This window comes from Aquarana catesbeiana, linkage group LG03 (assembly GCF_042186555.1).
Source record: "Aquarana catesbeiana isolate 2022-GZ linkage group LG03, ASM4218655v1, whole genome shotgun sequence".
NCBI lineage: Eukaryota > Metazoa > Chordata > Amphibia > Anura > Ranidae > Aquarana > Aquarana catesbeiana.
The window spans coordinates 146,093,896-146,117,612 of record NC_133326.1 but is presented as its reverse complement, the minus strand read 5'-3'; the positions used below and the strand labels follow the sequence as shown (position 1 = coordinate 146,117,612).

The window sequence follows — 23,717 nt, the reverse complement described above, 5'->3', positions numbered from 1 at the left end:
TAAATTATTTGTTAAAAAAAAAAACAGTTTAAAATAAAAGACTACTGTATATTATATAGAATATATATCCGTGTGAAACTTTGCCTGCATGCAGGAGCTTCCTGTAATAAAGTCTGGTCATTGCTGTGCTCTTTGTGCAGGGTGACTGGCCTCAAATAATTCCCTCCTCTATTTTTCTGTAGGTAACCTGTAGTAAGTGGACCTTTTGGTTTACTTACATGGCTATACTCTAGACCATTGGTGCCTAATCTGTGGCCCTTTGGTATATGATGTGCAGCCCTCTGACCTCAGCAGTCTGTAGTGGGAACATTGATTAGAGCGGGGGTCAGCAACCTGTTTTTTTGCAATCTACCAGTAGATCTCGAACACGTGACTGGTAGATCTGTCTGGGCTTGCTGACCCCCCATTCCAGAGCATCAAACAGAGTGCAATGCAGAAGGACTACTTGTACAGTTGAAGTTGTAGTAGGAAGCAAATCGCATAAGCGGATGCCTCCTCTGTAGTGCTGGCTCCTGACCCATACGAACTGCACTCCACCTCTTATACCAGCTAGCAGCCTCCAGAGTGGTGATAGCAGCAGGAAAGAAGAGATCTTCAGGTCAGTGTGAATCAATACACTGGGCATTATCGTATAGGGCTGCTTTCACACTGATGCGCTGTGGTTTACCCACACCACGGGTGCAGTGTGCCTGCAGCTTTCCTACAGGTTTGCTGCACTTAGCCATAGACTATTATATTCTGCTGTTATACCACCCCCCAACTTTGTGCGAATAAGTCCCAAGGATGCTGCAGCTGAATGCAACTAAGGGCTCATTCAAAGGTAGAGCAGGCACTGCTGTGAATCCAAAATGCAATCTGAGTGTGTTTTGACAGGTGGTAAGGAGGGGATATGTTGCCTCCTGACTTAAACCCATTGATTGCTATTCAATGCACGTGATTGCAACATGGTAGTACAGCAATTACATGTTTAAATCATCTGGGAGTGGGAGACACTGTGTCCGGTGATCTTCGACTTCTCCCGTGTTGTTCAGGTAAATCTCCACCTTTTTAAAGGTTGCCTACCCCTGGATTAGAGTAATAGCATTGATCTCTACTAGCATCATGTTACATACAGAGTTTCATATTGACTTCTGCAGCATATACTCAGCCAAAAATGTAGCATATCTACACTCTGACCCTCCTTTCCTCTACTGGGTCTGCAGTCTGACAGCCCTTTCAAGCATTTCATATATTGAGTATTATGTGTGGCCCTTTGGCGATCTCAGGGGGTCGCATTTGAAGCCCCCCCCCTTTAGCTCATAAGTTGACAACTACTTCTCTGGGCTACAGAAAGCACATAGTGAAGATGTTTCTGCTGCTTTTACTAGGCAATAGTGGGGCTGGCAAAAAAACGAAAAACAAAACAAACACAGGAGGTGAACTTATTTACATTATTGATGAACAGTTCTTGTGCTCAGAGATCAGCTTTGAAGTGGAAATTTGCAGATATGGCAAACTTGCCTCTTGCTTTAAACACAGAACAAAGCCCAAAACATTATTATACTGCAGTTGGCCAGTTCTTAGCTGTGGTAGCTGCATCAGTTCATTCGTTTTCAGGGCGCCTTCTCTTTATTTTTCACCTGTTGATCTGGCCAGCAAATCTGTAATTTTCCAACTTCCTTTAACCTCTTCACGCCCGCGCTATAGCCAAAAGACGGCTACAGCGCGAGCCCAAATTGATGGAAAGGCATCCATGTACATCCTCCCGTGCATGAGCTGCCTGCAGGGCGCGCTCTGTGATCAGCGAGTCTATGAGACTCGGCTGATCACATCGGAGCAAGGGGCCGATCCTGACCCTTTACCACGTGATCAGCGGTCAGCCAATGAAAGCTGATCACGTGATGTAAACAGAGCAGGTGAAAAAAAGCTGATCATCAACTTCTATCAGAGGGACATCGGTCCCGAACAGCTAGAGCCACTGTCGCCTCATCTGCCTGATGCTCATCAAGGAAGGAGAAAAAGAAATTACCCGTTTGCAAAAATGAAAATTTTTTTTTTTTTCTTTTTTTTCAAAATTTGTTTAAAAAAAAAAAAAAAAAAAAACCCAGTAGTGATTAAATGCCACCAAAAGAAAGCCCCATTTGTGTGAAAAAAAATGGTAAAAATTACATTTGAATACAGTGTAGCATGACCGCGCAATTGTGATTTAACCACTTCCATACCGGGCATTTTGACCCCCTTCCTGCCCAGGCCAATTTTCAGCATTCAGCGCTGTCACACTTTGAATGAGAATTGTGCGGTCATGCGACGTTGTACCCAAATTAATTTTGATCACTTTTTTCCCCGCAAATAGAGCTTTCTTTTGGTGGTATTTGATCACCTCTGCGGTTTTTATTTTTTGCGCTATAAACTTTTTGCTATAACAAATATCCCCATTTTTTTTTTTTTTTTTTAAACAAATTTTTTCCTCAGTTTAGGCCGATATGTATTCTTCTACATATTTTCGGAAAAAATAAATAAATAAATAATCGCAATAAGCGTATATTGTTTGGATTGCGCAAAAGTTATAGCGTCTACAAAATAGGGGATTTATGACATTTTTATTATTTTTATTTTTTTTTTACTAGTAATGGCGGCAATCTGCGATTTTTATCGTGACTGCGATATTGCGGCGGGCACTTGACACTATTTTGGGACCACTGACATTTATACAGCGATCAGTGCTATAAAATGCATTGATTACTGTATAAATGTCACTGGCAGGGAAGAGGTTAACACTAGGGGGTGATCAAGGGGTTAACTGTGTCCTAGGGAGTGATTCTAACTGTAGGGGGAGGGGACTTATTAGGGGAGGGGACCAATCGGTGTTCCTCTGTAATGGGAACACACGGATCAGTCTCCTCACCTGACAGGAAGTGGATCTGTGTGTTCACACACACAGGTCCACGGTCCTGCTCGGTCAACGGGCAATCGCAGGTGCCCGGCAGACTTCGCGGCCGCCGGGCACGCGCATCGGCTCCCGAGTGATGTGGCGGGATGCTCTCCACAATGCAGGGAATCCAAGGACGTCATATGACGCTCACCTGGAGGGACGAAGGGTTCCTGTGGGCATCATTTGACAAGAGAGCAGTAGGGAAGTGGTTAAAGTGCGACACCGCTGAAAGCTGAAAATTGACCTGGGCAGGAAAGGGGGTTAACCACTTCCCGTCCGCCCCATAGCAGATTTACTGCTACAGGGTGGCTCTCCTGTGCAGGATCATGTGTATATATACAAGATTCTGCACTTCCACCTGCGGGGGGCGTGCCACCGGCGGGCCGCTTCCGTTGTGATTAATCACAGCAGAAGCCGATTTGCGGTTGCCGGGCACTCAATGTCCTCCAGCACCCACCGATCATCGTTAGAAGACACAGAATTGAGATCTGGCAGATCTCCGTTCCGACAGGGGGGACGGATGATTCTTTTGTTCCTGCAAGGCATCCCCTAATAAAAGCACCTAACAGCACACAAACACTGGCTAAGCACACAGTTAACCCTTTGATCGCCCTAGACGTTTAACCCCTTCCCAGACAGTGTCAGTAGAGTGACGGTGCAAAATTTTAGCGCGGATTGCTGTATTAGTGTAACTGGTTCCAGCAAAGTGTCAAAAGTGTCAGTTAGCGTCTGATTGTCCGCTGCAATATCGCAGTCGAGACACCGACGGCAGGGCGCTAGTCCTCCCACTGGGCGCTAGTCCTCTCGCAGGGCACCAGCCCTCCAGCAGATGCCAGGGCACTGGAACCAGTGACACCAATACAGCAATCAGTGCTAAAAAAATTGCAAACATAAACCTTCACTAATTGACACTGCTACTGTACAAGAGTTGCTCCTCCACAGATACAGTAGAGGAGTGAGTGCAGCCACTCTTAAACCTCTTACACACCCAGCGGGCTGAATGAAAAAAACAAAACAAAAAAAAATAAAAGACTGAGGAACGTGGGAGGAGCTTGCTTTACTAACTATGCAATGTTAGTACAGCGATTTCCCTGCTGAGCTATTGCGTTCTGACAGGGGGACAGCCCCTGACGACAGAACATGCCATTGGCTGCCAGCACTGATCAGATGCTGGTTTTCCAGCATGCTGGTTAGGCCGCCTTCTGTCGGACAGGCTGACGTACACACAAGCTGAATGTGAGCCGATTTCTGTTGAATCAGCTGATTTTCTGCCCGTGTCCCCCAGGCTTAAGACAGGAGGTAGGTTATCTGATCACCTGTGAAAATAAGGAGATAAAAGCCTGATAATAAGAAAACTGACACAGTCACCACATCCAATGATCGGCAAGATGCAATATATACATTTTTTGGTTTTAGTTACACTTTAAATTTTCACAAAGAAGGTAAACTTAAGAATGGCTATACTACTCAGATAAAGAGAACTGCTACAGACTAGTGAACTTAATGTAAAATGGTCCATCCAAAAACAAGCAGAAGCAAAAGCTGGTTTACTGATATTTTGGCAGGTCACAACCTGCCTTTCTCAAGGTCCACTGAAAAATCTGTTTAATAAAACTAGTTTTTGTTGTTATTATACTTCTGTGGAAAACCTGAGTGCCTACCTCATTCTTGACTATATTTGTGTATAGCACCAAGGAATGTCTTTTGGATGGAGTGCTGGTACCACTATTGCACGTGTGTGAGAAAAGTATAATATCTATATTTTATATACATACACACAAAAATAACTTTTTTCTCGATCATTTATCTACTAGCATTTCAATGTGATTGACATCATTGGATGACAAACTGAGGCTAGGAAGGCAGGATGAATGTACTTGCTTATAAGGGTGCCCTGGGTTACAAAGCCCCAGAGGCACTCAGACAAAAAGCTTAAACCACATGCAGCTATCCTGAAGGTGCCATGACCATTATTGGAAGTACTGCAAGTTACAGAAATCAGAGTGCTCCACAAAACTGTTGGAACCTCTGAAATGCATAGCGCTAGACTTGATCTGCATTTGTCTGGCTCTCATCACAATACAAATCGGTGAAATGAAGCCTCTTCTAGTACCTTGATAAAAGCTCTGTCATATTTTCTTCATTCATGCCTCCAAAAACTTTAAACTTTTTCAAATTACAAACATGAGTCTTCTCATATTTTCCAAAGGTGATGCTCTGGACAATGGCTGGCCTTTCAACTTTCAGTATGAGATACTAGATTGCAAAAAAACATAGAACATTGGTTAGAATCCAAGACAAAATGTAAATCCCTCTGTAAAAGTATTACTATCACAGAACAGCACAAGTAGGTTTTCAATTAAACTGGAAATGATAATTTATGGTAATTTGTACCAATATCACATTTTACTAAAGAAGATTACCTGAGGGGGGTAGTTGCTCTCAGAAGACCACCTTGAAGACTGATCATTAGGCTTGTCAAACAAAATGTTTCTGTTAAAATCAAAATTTTAAATAAAGTTATAAAAGGAATTAAATTTTGCAACACAGAAAAAACAAACAAACATTCTAAGCTATGATCTTATATTCCCTTGAAGCTGTACACTGCAGCTGTGAACCCTATCATTCAAAAACTGAATACACACTTTATATAAAAACACATAAAAATCTGGAAAGATCGAAAGATAGCAATTCATACAAATAAAATTAACCACTTGTCTACTGGGCACTTTTACCCCCTTCCTGCCCAGGCCATTTTCCATCTTTCAGCGCTGTAACATTTTGAAAGACAATTGCGCAGTCATGCAACACTGTACCCAAATGAAATTTTTATCTTTTTTTCTCCCACAAATAGCTTTCTTTTGGTGGTATTTGATCACCTCTGCGTTTATTTTTTTGCACTAACAAAAAAATAAATACATTTTCCTCAGTTTAGGCCGATATGTATTCTTCTACATATTTTTGTAAAAAAAAAAAAAATTAATATATATATATAGATAATCTATATTATTAATATTATTAATATCATTTTATTTTTTTACTAGTAATAGCAGCGATCTGTGATTTTTATCATGACTGTGACATTGCGGCGGACAGATCGGACACTTTTCACACTATTTTGGGACCAGTGACACTTATACAGCGATCAGTGCTATAAATATAAACAGATTACTGTAACTGTGGGGGGAGGGTATTGACTAGGGGAGGAGACCGATCGGTGTTGCTATATACTAGGAACACATGATCTGTCTCCTCTCCCCTGAGAGGACGTGGATCTGTGCGTTTACACACACACAGATCCACGTTCCTGTTCAGTCACCAGCAATCGCGGGTGCCCGGCGGACATTGCGGCCGCCAGGCACGCGCATCGGCTCCTGAGTGATGCGGCGGTGCGCGCCCCCTATACCGCCGGGAAGCTGAGGGCATCATATGACAGCCGCCCAGGATGGGAGATCCCACCTTCAGACGTCATCTGACTATGGGCGGGTAGAGAAGGGATTAATCACCACTGGGAAAAAGTTTGTTTGTTAAAAAAAATTAGCCAACAGGTAATTTTTCTTCTTCACTGATGTGCACTTATGAGGTGGCACTGATGGGGCTATACTGATCATCAGTGCCCCAATGATCAGTGTAGGTGTCTCCTTTCACACATTTCTAGAGTGTAAGCTCCAACGAGTAGGCCCCCCGATTCCTCCTGTATGAATTGTATTGTAAAAGCGCTGCGCAAACTGTTGTCCCTATATAAATCCTGTATAATAATAATAATAATAATGCCATTTACCGGCTCTCCTCTCCTCACAGTAACAGCATGAGGAAAAGAATGGCAATAACCGCAACGTGCGTTTACATCATGATCTGCTGTGATTAGACACAGCAGATTGTGTGGTAAAGGGTCGATGAGATTGGCCCTTTTCCCCCGATCTGTGATCAGCTGTAGGGCTGAAATAAGCAAGTCGACATAAACGATTAGTTGGCCTGCATACAGAATGTATTATTTCTTTACATATCAGAAAATGCAGTGCAATACCATCTACAGCTCAATGCACCATCCATACATGTCGGTATATATAGTGCAAAAAACACACAGCTCAGTACGCCACTCATACATGTCAGTAAATGCCTGAGAATTTGTGAGGAGCAATGCCTCATGAGACATGTAGTCCTGGGCAGAAGGAGGAAGTGAGCGATTCTAAAAAGGCTGAAGTTTTTGTACCTTGCTATAGGGCCACTCTATACCAGGGGTCTCCACATCTGGCCCACTTGTATGTTTTCTGCTGACCACAGCTCACTCAGACACTGCCAACCCGGCAGACAGCACTGCTGGTCTGCTTGCTTTTCTAAACCCTCGCTGTTCTCGGCAGCAAGTCCTTCCCCTCTATCTGGCAGCACCTGCCATGTCAGTCCCGGGCCTGCAAAGTGGAGGGCACACACGGGGGGGGGGGGGTAGAGGGGGCTGGTTGTTACTGGGAGTTTGTGGAAGCAATGGGGGAACAGACAGCAATAACACCCTAATCCCTCTCCAACCTATCAAAATGTTTTAGCTTTAGGATACTTAAGAGCTTATGCACAGTTGTAGTGCAAACCTATTCTAACGTAAAAATCCCAGAGAGCCATAGGTGGCACGTAACCTGGCTATAGAAGTGAATTGCTGTACACGTGTTAACTCGTGTATTGTGAACAATATAAAAAATATTATATATATATATATATATATATATATATATATATATATATATATATATATATATATATATATATATATATATATATATATATATATATATATATATATATATATATTTATTTTACACACACACACACAGCGCCACCAATTGTGCAAGTTCTACCACTTAAAAAGATGAGAGGCCTGTAATTGTCATCATAAGTATACCTCAACTATGAGAGACAAAATGTGGAAACAAATCCAGACAATCACATTGTCTGATTTTTGAAAGAATTTATTTGCAAATCATGGTAGAAAATAAGTATTTGGTCAATATCAAAAGTTCATCTCAATACTTTGTTATATATCCTTTGTTGGCAATGACAGAGGTCAAACGTTTTCTGTAAGTCTTCACAAGGTTGTCACACACTGTTGCTGGTATGTTGGCCCATTCCTCCATGCAGATCTCCTCTAGAGCAGTGATGTTTTGGGGCTGTCGCTGGGCAACACGGACTTTCAACTCCCTCCAAAAGGTTTTCTATGGGGTTGAGATCTGGAGACTGGCTAGGCCACTCCAGGACCTTGAAATGCTTCTTACGAAGCCACTCCCTTGTTGCCCGGGTGGTGTGTTTGGGATCATTGTCATGCTGAAGGACCCAGCCACGTTTCATCTTTAATGCCCTTGCTGATGGGAGGAGGTTTGCACTCAAAATCTCACGATACATGGCCCCATTCATTCTTTCATGTACACGGATCAGTTGTCCTGTTCCTTTTGCAGAGAAACAGCCCCAAAGCATGATGTTGCTACCACCATGCTTCACAGTAGGTATGGTGCTCTTTGGTTGCAACTCAGCATTCTCTCTCCTCCAAACACGACGAGTTGTGTTTCTACCAAACAGTTCTACTTTGGTATCATCTGACCATATGACATTCTCCCAATCCTCTTCTGGATCATCCAAATGCTCTCTAGCAAACCTCAGACGGGCCCAGACATGTACTGGCTTAAGCAGGGGGACACGTCTGGCACGGCACGATCTGAGTCATTGGCGGCGTAGTGTGTTACTGATGGTAGCCTTTGTTACGTTGGTCCCAGCTCTCTGCAGGTCATTCACTAGGTCCCCCTGTGTGGTTCTGGGATTTTTGCTCACCGTTCATGTGATCATTTTGACCCCACGGGGTGATATCTTGCGTGGAGCCCCAGATCGAGGGAGATTATCAGTGGTCTTGTATGTCTTCCATTTTCTAATTATTGCTCCCACAGTTGATTTCTTCACACCAAGCTGCTTGCCTATTGCAGATTCAGTCTTCCCAGCCTGGTGCAGGTCTACAATTTTGTTTCTGGTGTCCTTCGACAGCTCTTTGGTCTTCACCGTAGTGGAGTTTGGAGTGTGACTGTTTGAGGTTGTGGACAGGTGTCTTTTATACTGATAACAAGTTCAAACAGGTGCCATTAATACAGGTAATGAGTGGAGGACAGAGGAGCCTCTTAAAGAAGAAGATACAGGTCTGTGAGAGCCAGAAATCTTGCTGGTTTGTAGGTGACCAAATACTTATTTTCCACCATAATTTGCAAATAAATTCTTTCAAAAATCAGACAATGTGATTGTCTGGATTTGTTTCCACATTTTGTCTCTCATAGTTGAGGTATACCTATGACGACAATTACAGGCCTCTCTCATCTTTTTAAGTGGGAGAACTTGCACAATTGGTGGCTGACTAAATAGTGTGTGTGTAATTTTTTTTTTTAAATTAGTGGTGCACCGAATGGAAATTTTGATGCCCAAACCGAAAATGAAGGATGCACTAGGCCAAAAACCGATACCGAAAATGAGTCTCTCAAGCAGAAAGGGTCATCATCCAATGTGACCAACTTGAAGTGTACTCACAAGAGATTGCCAACGTATCAAAAGGACTCAATTGAAGGATAGCCCTCTGCACAAATTAAATCCAATAATTGATCACAAGTTACTTCGAGTTGGTGGTTGCGTTGGAAGGTCGAATTTGTTCAGTGAAGAGAAAAATCCCCTCATTATTCCAGGATGTCATCACATTACTGCTCTGTTAGGCATTTCCATGAGCAAGTTCAGCACCAAGGACGTCACTTCACAGAAGGAGCAGTAAGGTCTGCAGGTTTCTGGATCGTCAGGATGATAAGATGTATATTGTCCATACTCCACAAATGTGTCAAGTGCCAAAAACGAAGAGGAAAACGCCTACAACAGATGGCAGAGCTGCCGGCTGACCAATTAAGCACTGAACCTTTGTTTACTAATGCTGGCATGGACATATTTGGCCCCTGGACTGTTACACGCAGAACTCATGGTGGAGTTGCCAACAATAAGCGATGGGCTGCGCTATTCACTTGTTTGAGCATTCACGCAGTACACATCGAAGTGCTAGAATCAATGGACTCTTCCTGCTTTATTAATGCCTTCAGAAGGTTTGTATCTGTGCGAGGACCTGTAAAAGTTATTTAGATCTGACTGTGGGACTAATTTTACAGGAGCAGAAAAGATTGTGAACTTCTTGAATGACAACAAGTGTAAAATGGGAATTCAACCCACCTCATTCCTCTCACATGGGAGGCTCCTGGGAACGCACGATTGGAGTTGCAAGGAAAATCCTGGACTATGCTACTGGACCGGAAAACTTCCCAGCTTACCCATGAAATCATAGTCACTCTTCTTGCAGAGGTGTCTGCTATAATCAATGGAAGGCCTCTGGTCCCTGTGTCCTCAGATCCAGAGTGTCCAGTATTGCTCACTCCAGTCATTCTGCTTACCCAAAAAATTGGGATAGCCACTATTCCCACAGAGGAACTTCATTATCCTAAATGTTTACAAGCATCAATATAAACTGGTTCAACATCTTGCTAATGCGTTTTGGAACCGCTGGAAGATGGAGTACCTTTCTAACCTTCAAAGTCGCAGTAAATGGCAAACTAGCTAACCCAACCTACAAGTGGGAGACATAGTTCTCTTGAAAGAGACAGATTCTCATCGAAACCATTGGCCTATGGGTCTTATTACAAAGACTATGCCAAGTAATGATGGAAAAGTACAGAAAGTAGAAGTTAAAAGTAGTGAAAGAAGGTTCTGCACACTTTTACTCCAGGCCTGTAAAGGAACTAGTACTTCTTTTGCCCAAAGAAGACGACAAGTCTCACAAGTCGTCAACTTGATTCAAAGGGAGGTAGGAAGGATTGATGCATGTTGGTGCCTTGCCCTCTGAAGATGGCTATTTCCTTGTCACAGCCTGGACCTTAGAGACCAACATCTGCAAGTATATGTTAATGTTTGCATTGTTTCCATTCCCTCTTGTTTTCCAGGTGTTCTTGAAAAGAATCTTCTTTACTTATATTTTGACTTGAACTAAAGTTTGTTAATATAATAATAGAAATCATAGATTTGGGACAGGGAGTGTCATGTTTCACATGCTTTGTGATATGCCTTTAAATGTTATATGTATTATTCTGTCCCTGGTTCCTCCCCTTCCTGTATCTCAGCTTATAGTTAGCTCCACCCTTTACTTATTTCCCAGTAATACATCTCAGCACATGTCTCATGGACTGGATCACATTATGAGCTTTTGACCTATCAGATGTTCATTGCTGTAAGATCCTCACAGTTTATGGATTAAACTTCACAAGATCATCAAGGTGACGCCTGGATCGGGTCACTGTTTATCCACATAAGATTGGGGTTATTGACATCTCAACACAACTGTAAGTTATGGATTTCACACTTTCAATGCTTAGACTGGAGAGGCAGAACACCCCTAGTATGTATGATGCATGCATATTCTTAGCCCCCAAGTGCATAACTTTACATTCAACATTAAACCTCATTTGGCACAGTTGCTCAATTAAACAGTGCATTGAGGTTGGCTTGTAAATTGGAGACATCCTGTAAGGATGGTATTCCACTGCATAGCTTGGTGTCATCTGCAAAGACTGAAAATGGTACTTATAATCCCAGACCCTATATCATTTATAAAGAAATTATAAAGTAAGGGTTCTAACACTGAACCTTGGGGTACACCACTAATAACCTTAAACCATTCAAAATCATTAACCACTACTTTCTAATTTCAGTCTTTTAGACAGTTTTCTATCCAATTACAAACTGATCTTTCCAAGCCTTTAGACCAGGGATCCTCAAACTACGGCCCTCCAGCTGTTGCAGAACTACACATCCCATGAGGCATTGTAAAACTCTGACATTCACAGACATGACTAGGCATGATGGGAATTGTAGTTCCTGAACACCTGGAGGGCTGCAGTTTGAAGACCCCTGCTTTAGACTTTACCTTACACATTAGCCGTGTGTGGGGAACTGTGTCAAATGCTTTTGCAAAATCCAAGTATACCACGTCCACACCTCTGTTCAAGGTTTTACTTACCTCCTCATAAAAAAAAAAAAAAAAAAAAAAAAAGTACTAGTTACTTACCGGTAACTGTCTTTCTGGGAAATCTTCCAGGACGGCACACCTGAGAGATGAGAGGCTCCTCCCCACAGGAAGCAATCAACAGCTGTTTTAAGTCCACACCCTTCCCCCCAATCCTCAGTTTGTAGAGAAGTAACTCCTGAACCTGGATCACAAGGGAAATCATTCCTCATAGGCACTCACCTTCTAGTGTTCTAAAATTTTCCCTCCTCCAACGGGTGGGAAGTAGGCCTGCCATCCTGGAAGATTTCCCAGAAAGACAGTTACCGGTAAGTAACTAGTACTTTTCTCAAGTCATCTTCCAGGACGGCACACCTGAGAGGATAATCAAGTACCTCACTGCAAGACCCTCTTGGCAAACCTCGGTTCTGCAGTAAGCTTTATCTTTACTCCATATGCTTGATGAAGGTATCTTAGCTGGATCATGCGGCTGATCTGCCGGTCTACTGCCTTCTCTGTTTCGGATGCAGGATCTAGGTGGAGTGGGCTCTTAAAGATGAAATCAGAAAACATGTTAAACTTGTAGGTTATCAATGTTGCCTGTCACACATCTACCAACAATGGCCTATTCTGCCTATAGGTGCTGTTTAGAACCACTAAAAAGATTAATCGGAGACCTGTGTTGTAAGACAAGGACTAGAGGTCGACCGATATGGGTTTTTCTCTGGCCGATGCTGATATTTAGAAATCGCGCTGGCCGATGGCCGATTTACGATGCCGATATATTAGGCCGATTTTTTTTTTTTTTCCCTTCATCTCATAAAATCTAACAGTTAGACCCCTTTCACACTGGGGCGTTTTTCAGGCGCTTTTGGGCTAAAAATAGTGCCTGTAAAGTGCCTGTAAAACGGCTCCCCTGCAGTCTCAGTGTGAAAGCCAGAGTGCTTTCACACTAAGGCGATGCGCTGGCAGGATGTTAAAAAAAAAGTCCTGCAAGCAGCATCTTTGGAGCGGTGTATACCGCTCCTCCACCACTCCTGCCCATTGAAATGAATGCGCACCGCTGCCGAAGCGCCTGCAAAGCGTTTCGGCAGCAGCGCTTCATGGGCGCATTTAACCCCTTCCTTGGCCGCTAGCTGGGTTATAAGCGCCCCGCTAGCAGCCGAATAGCGCCGCTAAAATGACGGTAAAGCGCCGCTAAAACTAACAGCGTTTTACCGTCAACGCCTGCCCGCTCCAGTGTGAAGCAACCTTAAGTAATAAGTGATACAGAACATTTTTTACATTTATTAAACAAAACAAACCTCCAATCAGTTCACTTCTCTGTATAATTTAGATTAAAAAAAAAAATAAACTATCTTAAATATTAAATACACAAAAACAGGTAATCAAAACTTTTGGACGAAAAAAAATGGGCTAACTTTACTGCTTAGTTTTTTTTTTTTATTTCATTAATTTTTTAAAAAAAAATTGCGTTTGAAAGACCGCTGCGCAAATACCGTGTGACATAAAATATTGCAACAACCGCTTTTTTATTCCCTAGGGTCTCTGCTAAAAAAATATATATAATGTTTTGGGGGTTCTAAATGAATTTCTAGCAGAAAATACAGGATTTTTACTTGTAAGCAACAAGTGTCAGAAAAGATTTAGTCTTTAAATGGTTAAACTGAGACCTTGTATCTTTTCAAGTTCTTTTTATAAGACTTGGCAGGCTGCCCGGGGGGTAGAGAATCCTCTCCACAGACAACCTCGGGAAACTTGCATTGACCTCTATTACAGAAGTCATTTGCAAGTCCCGATGAAGTTATAATCGGCTTTTTTTTATCAGCACAATCGGCTGATGCCGATTAAGTAAAAAAAAAAAAAAAAAAAGCCAAATATCAGCCGATATATCGGCCGGCCGATATATTCGTCGACCTCTAACAAGGACACTACATTGATCCATAAGGGGGCCTGTCTTAACACAACCCTGTCCAGGGAAATAAAACCGCCAAAAAAGGGGGGCCCCTGACAGACAACCCCTTTTTGTTCATTTTTATCTTTACGTCAGCAAAGACTGAAGGGAAACCTACTTAAGGGAAATAGATTAACAAAAACTTAATCCCTGGGTTTAAGGCATGCCCAATCTATAGTTTTACTTAGAGCCTGAGAGCCTACTCAGGAGATTAACATCTATAGCAGGAGAAGAACACTCATTGCTACATCTAGTTTTGCTAGAAGGGCAAAATGAAGGCCATGCACCGAGCTGTAACCTATTTGGTCGGGTATACATGTTTATACTTCATCTTCAGGCCATAAACCGCCTCTGAACCGAACTTCCTAAGTTCTTATTAAACAGGGCGATTCATTATCGCCTTCCTCCAGTGACCCATAACTCTACTGGGCTTCAACCCTAGGAAATGGCTCTGGCATCCCTGAATGTAAGGGGTTGAGGCTTTCTGACATGTGACATCTGCAGCCAGAACTCCTGGCCCTTCCACGGAAGAGAAGGCTGAAATACAAAAAAGGTGATACATGTATTATTAACCGCTTGGCATCCGGAGGACGTCATATGACGTCCTCGACTTTCGGGGATTATATCTGAATGTCTGAGGCTACAGACATCATTCAGATACCGGCATTTTCAGCCGGCGATTCCGTACATCATAAGAACGATCATAGCGGCTGTTCCGCCGCTTGATCGTTCTTACGGGCGGCGGGAGGGGACGTCCCCCACCTCCCGCCGCCCTCCGGTGCTTCTACCGACTCACCTCAGTGATCGTGAGTCGGATGTTCACCATAGAGATTTCCGGCGGACCAGATGGTCGCCGGAGTCTCTATGATCGTTCGGAGGCCGGGCGTGATGTTATACGTCACGCCCGGCCTCTGCATTAAAAAAAACGGCGCGGCTTCGGTTGTGAAGCATTTAAAAAAAACGCGTTTGAAAAATTGCTGCGCAAATACCGTGCAAGATAAAAAGTTGCAATGACCGCCATTGTATTCTCTAGGGTCTCTGCTAAAAAAAACATATATAATGTTTGGGGGTTCTATGTAATTTTATAGCAAAGAAATGATGATTTTTGACATGTAGGAGCGAAGTGTCAGAAATGGCCTGGATGCGAAGTGGTTAATATCACAAATAAAAAAAAAAAATCATAGATTGTGGACATAGCACAATAGATTTAGACAGAAAGGACACAAGCATAGACAACAATGTTGTGTATCTGAGTGTGACTAGCTAAACCAAAATATCAAATATGGGAAGAGACCCAAATCTGAACCTCACAGTCTGGTTTTCTGATGTGCAGCCAATATGTAAGCATTAAAGACACAAACACACCTTAAATGCTGCGCATTTTTGAAGTGCAGCTAGCTAGGTCATAACTGGTAAATACAGAAAGGACGGGAACCCCCTTTTACAGTGGTGTTTTACTGATGTACAGCAAAACAAGGCTCTAAAAGAGAAGACAGAAAGACCCAAACTTCTATGTTGCGTATTTATGACAAACCACCAAGTACAGTTATAAGACAACCCTTCCTGTTATGCAGTTCTGTAGTGCAGTTACATAGAACCAACAGAGAAAGAACACAAGCAACCTACAGCATTGTGTTTTTCTGAAGTGCCATAAGGTAAGGCAATATGAAACAGAAAGCACCAACAAGCTTCAATGTTGAGTACTTCTGCTGTGCAGCAACATAAAAACAAAGAAACAGACAGCCTTTACAGCTGCGATCTTTCTGGTCTAGTGCAAAATAAGGCAATAACTCCACAATGAGTATTCCTGCTGCGTTGCAAAACCTGAACTAGAAGGGACAGATAAGCTTAGGGTTCCCACACCCGTGTGACCCAACCTGCCACTTGGGACTGCAAGACACATGAGAAGTCATATAATATGGCTTCCAAAGGGTACCATTCATGACTGTGCGACTCCAGGTCGCAGCGTCTCCAGCGGTCCCTGCTTACGGAACCACAGACCAAGATTACACAGGTCGCAGGAAAAGCAGTTTTCGGGTCGAACAAACAAGGGGTCCCCATGCTGTGGCTCCCTGGAGGAGTGCAGCCAACAACCCCCTACTGTGTATACCTAAGAAACAGCAAGTAAGATCAATGAGAAACACCACTTACTGCTGTGCCTTTCTGATATACGGACGATAAGGCAGTAAATATAGGACATACAGGACACAAACAATGTTCAATCTTTGTGTATGTCTGATGTGTAGCATATACCAATACTGAGCAGAGATGTCATCACCCTCAATGTGACTCCCTGCTGAGCAGCAAAAACAAAATCAGAATTCACTGTTGTGTCCTTTCTGATATGCAGCCAATAAGGCAGTAAAATGAAAGACATAAATGACAGACAACCTTCAATCTTGTATGTGTCTGATGTGCAACAAAAATCTTGAATAGAGATAGCACATCCATAGTTAAGTGATTTGGCATGTGACTCAACATGTCAAATCGCATGCCTAAAATTGGCAGCCATTGCCGTTAATAGCACTGTCTGAATCAGCACGGGCCACTTTGTGGTGCTGCACTGAATACCAATGGCAGTATGTGTACTACCCCTGGCACAGGTTCAATTTTGTATTTTCCAACAAAATCAGGACCATCCATCATCACTGCTGCCTTCCTGATAAAGCAACCAATAAGGCAGTAATACAGGACCCACAGACAAACCTCAATCGTGTATATCTCTAATGTGCAACAATCTAACAATTCTGAATAGAGAGAGCACATCCATATTGAAGCGATTTGGCATGCGACTCACATGTCAAATCGCATGCCTAAAATCGGCAGCTATTGCCGTTAATGGCACTGTCTGAATCAGCACGACGCCACCTTGTGGTGCTGTACCGATTACCAAAGGCAGTATATGTACTACCCCTGCCATCAATTTCCTGCTGCCTTTCTGATAAGCAACCAATAAGGCAGTAATACAGGACACAAAAACCCCACAGACAGACCCCAATCTTGTGTAGGTCTGATGTGCAGCAATATAACAATTATGAGCAGAAATGTCATCACCAGACTCAATGATGTGCGTTTCTGGCGTGCGGCACAAAACCAGAAAGAACAGACCACCTTCCCTGTTGTATTTTCTGATCTGTAGCCAAACAAAGCAGTACCTTTAGGATATAAAGGACACCCAACAAGCTTCAGCAGAGATGTCACAAATCTCAATGTGTACTTTAGTTGTGCCACCAAACACCCCAGCAAGGACAAACCTTCACTACTGAGGTCTACTGGTGAGCAGCCAAGGAGGAGTCATGGTGTATCCCTTTATGAAATAACAAAACAGGGGCAAATTATTTCATAGGCATAGCCTGGGCTGTAGATACTAATCCTTCACCACCAGTGAAGGAACCAATCCTAAAATGGTTGGACACCTTACTATAGTAGCTGTTGTCCTACCTTACCTCACCTCCGTAGATTGAGCAAACGCTAGCCAGCTCATACACGGGTGGGGCTGATCAGTAACTAAAGTCTCAATGAGCCCAGCCCTAGAGACCAATATAAGACCTCTAAAAAGGGTGGTTACCAATTTAGCCTGGAGGTAAATAGCCACCTGCAGCCCTTAAAGAAGCAATCATATAGCCATCTAGCTCTTGCATATGTTTGCACAGAAAATCCTTAATCAAAGGATATAGGAAAAACGATTTATGGTAAATCGCTTTTAGATCTGTCACTGAGTAGACTGTAGCCCAAACCAACAAAAAGGTTTTTCTTACCCCCTGCATTAAAATATAACCACAATGTAAGAGTGGAGTGGGAGGTTGGAGCTTATGAAAAGTTACCCATAGCAAGCAACCCCCAAAAGGAGGATCTGTCACAAGGGAACCCCTACTGTGCCACACAGAAGCTTGGTCCCTGCCACATTGTTGAAAGTTAGGTCAGCTTTTAAGCATCTTGGAGCAACTTTAAGCAGATTCCTAGCAGCTGGGCTAATAGGGCCAGATAACCTAGTGCACCTGCTGAGCAAGGGAGCTTACTCCTGAATCCTTCAACCATTGCACCATTAATAACTTGTTCAGTGGTATACCTGGCCAGTAAGGAACTCTTTGTTCTACCAGGTCACCCTCTTTGTTGTATTCAGCCCTACTAATGTACCACAACCGGGTATGTAGGGAGAGGCTGGCAACCTACTGTTGTGATAACCACAGTGTCTCTGCTATAAGAGGAAGCTGTGGCTGGTGGTTTTTAGCAGTAGCTTCTGGGCTATTTTGTTATGGAGACCCCAGGTCCTGCACTGCACCACTCAGTAAATACAGGTGGAAGGGGAAAAAATGCCTTACCTACCTCTTTCCCATCTGAGGTGGTTTAGGCACACTCGCTCCTCTGCACCACTTGTCCACCATACAGCATCTCTGATGTAAGAGGGAGCTGTGGCTGGTGTCTTTAGCAAAAGCTTCTGGGCTATTTAAATCTCAAATGCCCAGAAACCACCTGGCTGGGATTGGGGATTTTTGACTCACCGTTGTCGTCTTCCCCTTTTGCCACAGCCACCGGGCTTGCTTTTCCATCCTTATGGTCCACACGCAAGGAGGATAGCCGCCAAAGTGCCCCCCCCCCCCCACAACTGCTGTCCCTTTAGGGAGCTGCAAGGTTAGGCTGTGTCCTGCACTGTCCAGTCAGTATATACACATGGGGGGGGGGGGGGGGGGGGCAATGCCGTACGTTCCTCATTCCCATCTGAGGTGGTTTAGGCAGACATTCACCATAGTAAACTGGTGCCTCCTCGAAAGGAGGATGTGGGTGCCTGCTCCTGCTGACTCTCAGCCTTCCCTTCTGGGTAAGAACGCGGGTCGTTCAGGCGGTGCCCTCCCTAGCAGCCCACGTGAGCTACCAGGGACCCAGGAGTCAGGGGATACGATCCCCCTGGAAAGAACCGACGGCCAGCACCCCCGTCTGAACGGACGTCCGGACAGGTAAGGGGGGGGAGACAGGATAAAGGCCCCTGAAGTTCTGGGGACACCACTGTACCCAGGGGCCTTCAGCTCTTAGGGGGGCATTCCCAGTTTCTGCTGCCGCCCCCTGAGGAAAGGATAGGGGAACCCCCCGGGAAGGATAAATATATCCCGCTAGACCCAGAGGCTTCCCAGGCATTTGGTCCGGCTCCTAGGGGGAGACCACCAGCCCCAGGCTTCGGTCATTTGGAAAAAAAAAAAAAAACAAACAGTTTCGCCGTGTAGGGAGAAACACAATCAAAAACTGAGGATCAGGGGGAAGGGTGTGGACTTAAAACAGCTGTTGATTGATTGTGTTTCCTGTGGGGAGGAGCCTCTCATCTCTCAGGTGTGCCGTCCTGGAAGATGACTTGAGAAAAAAAAAAAAGTGAGATAGAGATATATATAGATATATATCTCTATCTATAGATATAGATACATCTATATAGATATATATCTCTATCTATCTATATCTATATCTATATTTGACAACTTCCGATGCTGTTTGTTGCTTAAAATATTTTTTTTCCAGCAAGAACTCATCTATGCGTTTTTTTTTTTTTTTTTTTTTAATTAAACTCTCCAATATCTTCCAGACTATAGAAGTTAAACTAGCAGGTCTATAGTTACTTGGTAAAGACTTTGATCCCTTTTTAAATATGGGCACCGCATTGGCCATACGCCAATCCGGTGGTACCATTCCAGTCATTAACGAGTAAATTTAGAAACAATGGCTTTGAAATGACAGAGCTCAATTCTTTTAGGATCCTTGGGAGTATGCCATCTTGTCCAGGTGCTTTATCTACCTTTATTATGGATTTGCATTATAATGGAGTCAAATAAGTATTGCATATTACCAAAAGAACACCATACCCACAGTGAAGCATGGTAGTGGCTGCATCATGCCTTGAGGTTGTTTTTCTTCAGCTGGGACAGGGGCCTTAGTCAAGGTAGAGGGAATTATGAACAGTTCCAAATACCAGTCAATATTGGCACAAAACCTTCAGGGTCGGTTCACACTAGGACGACTTGGGATCCGACTTGTAAGCCCTCAAGTCGCTTTACTGTGAGATTTGTATTACAGTGAATGAGAGCGTCTTAATTGACACTACTGAAGTCGCTCCAACTTCAGAGCGTACTACTTGGATCCAACTTCTAGGCGACTTGTACCCATAGAATTCAATGGAAGTCGCCTCCAAGTCGGATCTCCATCTATACTGAAGCGACTTTACAGTTAAAAAAATTAGTTTGCCCAGGCAAACACCTCCCTCCCAGAGAGCTGATTATTCTGTGATTGGCCACAGCCAAAGTCGCCTGTCCTGGAGGCAAATTGAAGTTGCGTTGTAAATTGCTTAAAGTCGCACTGAAGTCGCCTTGCAAAGTCAAGCTGAAGTCGTGTTGCCCCCTGTGTGAATTGAGCCTCAGGCTTCTGTTAGAAAGCTAAACATGAAGAGGAACTCCATTTTTCAGCATGACAACCACCCAAAGCATACATCCAAATCAATAAAGGAATGGCTTCACCAGAAGAAGATTAAAGTTTTGGAATGGCCCAGCCAGAGCCCAGACCTGAACCCGATTGAAAATCCATGAGGTGATCTAAAGAGGGCTGCGCACAGGAGATGCCCTCGCAAACCGACAGATTTTGAGTGTTTTTGCAAAGAAAAGTAGGCAAATATTACCAAGTCAAGGTGTGCCATGCTGATAGTCTTTTTGGATACGAGTCTGAATGCTGTAATAAAATCAAAAGGTGCTTCAACAAAGTATTAGTTTAAGGGTGTGCACACTTATGCAACCATATTATTGTCAGTTTTTATTTTTACTTCCCTCCACCTAAAAGAGGTCAGTTTGTTGGTCACATTAAAAAAAGATGGAAAAAGTTCTGAATTTATCTTGGTCTCATTTTTTTTTATATCACAGAAACATTTTAACAGGGGTGTGTAGAAAAAAAAAATTATATTATACACACACACTTGAAAAAAAGGTAAGTTTTGAAAGTTTCCACATTTTGTCATGTTACAATAATGTTACAAGACATAAATGTATTTTATGTGATAGAGCAACACAAAGTGGTACATAATTGTGCAGTTGAAGGAAAATTATAAATAATTACTTTTTTTTTTACAAAAAAAATATGTGAAAAGTGTGGCGTGCATTTGTATTCAGCCCCCCTGAGTCACTACTTTGTAGAACAACTTTTTGCTGCAATTACAGCTGCAAGTCTTTTTGGATGTCTCTACCAGCTTTGCACATCTGGAGAGTGACATTTTTGCCCATTCTTTGTAAAACAGCTCAAGCTCAGTCAGATTGAATGGAGAGCGTCTGTCAACAGCAATTTTTAAGTCATGCCAAAGATTCTTAATTGGATTTAGGTCTGGACTATGACTGGGCCATTCTAACTCATTTATATGCTTTGATCTAAAGCATTCCATTGTAGCTCTGGCTGTACGTTTAGGGTTGTTGTCTTCCTGGAAGGTGAACCTCCGCCCCAGTCTCAAGTCTTTTGCAGACTCTAAGGCCCCTTTCACACAGGCAGCTGTTCTGCCGCTGTTAAAAGCATGTTTTGTTATTTTGAAATTCAGAAGAATCCTGGCACAGTGTTCACTTGCACATTGCGATTAGCTGCGTTTACTTGCGGCTGCACTGAAGCATTGCCATTTCTGATGTGCTTCCTGTTTTTTTCCTTGTTGCCGCTGCTGCTGATCTGCAGGTTAAATAGCACACTGTGATTACCTGCAGTTATGTGTAGATAGCTGCAATAAATCGGTCCTAGACGCAAATTTATTTTTTCTAACCGCACCAATACCCATGTAACAGAACCGTTGCTAAATGCAGTGTGTGAATGTGGCCATAGGAAAGCATTGTGTGAGTTTAACTGTGATAGATAACTTGATCTATCTGCAGCTAAAAGCTGAATTCTATCTGCCCGTGTGAAAGGGGCCTAACAGGTTTTCTTCTAAGATTGCCCTATATTTGGCTCCATCCACCTTCCCATCAACTCTGACCAGCTTCCCTGTCCCTGCTGAAGAAAAGCATCCCCACAACATGATGCTGCCAGCACCAATGCTTTTTCCATTTTCAGGTGATGAATTGAACAGTTCTCCATCAGACGTTCAAAGCTTGGGATATTTTTTTTTTATAACCTAACCCAGCTTTAAAATTCTCCACAACTGTATCCTTGACCTGTCTCCTTGGCCTTCATGATGCAGTTTGCTCACTAAGGTTCTCTAACAAACCTCTGAGGGCTTCACAGAACAGCTGTATTTATACTGAGATCAAATTACACAAAGGTGGACTCAATGTACTAATTAGGTGACTTCTGAAGGCAATCAGTTGCACTAGATTAAGTAAAATTCCAGCAATAAAAGATTTGTAGAAAAAAAAAATTGTGTTTTTATTTGCCAAATGAACAGCATGTGCTAGAAATGTATGCTGTAGTAAAAGCCTAACGTTATTTAGGTGAACACCCTCTAGTCTAGATAGACTAGATAACCACTTTGTCTAGCATGCAGATCTTGAAGTCACACACTTAAAACATTCAGAGAAGAAAACAAAAAATGGTCATCAACATGGTCATACAGCTCTAAATCAATCCTGTCTGCAAACTCTATATGTGTTCAGAGCCATCCAAGTTCATATGACCTTTGTTCTTTCAGACAAGGTCAAATCTGGGTTACTGCCAGTTTTGTTAAAAGGGACACGAATAGATAAACATGAATTTTATTTGACCCTACTGTGGACATTTTTTATTTTTTATTTTAGCAGTGCATATGCATCCTGATACAATGAGGCTCATTGTCTAATGTAAAGTGACACCACAACATTCTGTAAGTGTCACTGAGTAGATTATGGCGTTTCTTCCACCCTACAGTGTCCAGATCTTTTTTGGATACGCCACCATTCAAAACTGTATAAAACGTACGTCAATCAGGAAACACTACAGATATTGTACTTTGCTGCCCATAGCAACCAAAAAGATGAAACCAGTTTGGGCCACATGTCATCTGATAAGATTCTAAACTCTCACACAGGCACAACCTGGTCTCCTCTATGGGAGGTCAGATGTAAACGGACTGCCTGTTCATTTACCACCAACTGCCATCTGATCCGCTAGGGATCTCCAAACTACGGCCCTCCAGCTGTTGCGAAACTACACGTCCCATTAAGCATTGTAAAACTGACTGTCACAGACATGACTAGGCATGATGGGAATTGTACTTCCTGAACAACTGGAGGCCCATAGTTTGGAAACCCCTGTGCTAGACAGATACACATCCCTCTGTTTTTAGCATATCAGATTTTGGCGGGTGTAAACGAACACACCTGTTTACACTTGCAGCTCCTTAACCACTACCGCGCATAGTTAGATGACGGCGGCAGGAACCCTTTGTCCCTCCGGGCTGCTGTCATATGACGTCTTTTACTTCCTGAGCCCCTAGGGGCGCGCCCACTGCGTCACTAGGCACCCGATGCGTGTGCCCGGCGGCCGCGATGTCGCCGGGCACCCACGATTGCCCGTGAACACAGCAGGACCGTGGATCTGTGTGTGTAAACACACAGATCCACGTCCTGTCAGAGGAGAGGAGACCGATCGTGTGTTCCCAGTACAGAGGAACACCGACCGGTCCCCTCCCCCTACAGTTAGAATCACTCCCTAGGATACACATTTAACCCCTTTCTCGCCCCCTACTGTTAATCCCTTCCAGTCAAATTTACACAGTAATCAGTTCATTTTTGATAGCTCTGATCGCTGTATAAATGTGAATGGTCCCAAAATAGCGTCAAGTGTCCGCCGCAGTATCACAGTTTAAAAAAAAAAAAAAAAAAACACAC

General features: G+C 43.2%; 1 protein-coding gene across 1 annotated transcript in view; it reads right to left on the bottom strand.

The window, feature by feature from the left end:
- The window catches only part of MKLN1 (muskelin 1), a 103,667-nt gene that overhangs the window by 69,870 nt on the left and 10,080 nt on the right, over window positions 1-23,717 (bottom strand). The window contains exons 2-3 of the mRNA XM_073619413.1: window positions 5,335-5,404; window positions 5,025-5,167 (exon numbers count right to left, since the gene is read on the bottom strand). Coding sequence (XP_073475514.1) covers window positions 5,025-5,167; window positions 5,335-5,404 — 213 coding nt within the window. The remainder of the gene's footprint in view (window positions 1-5,024; window positions 5,168-5,334; window positions 5,405-23,717) is intronic.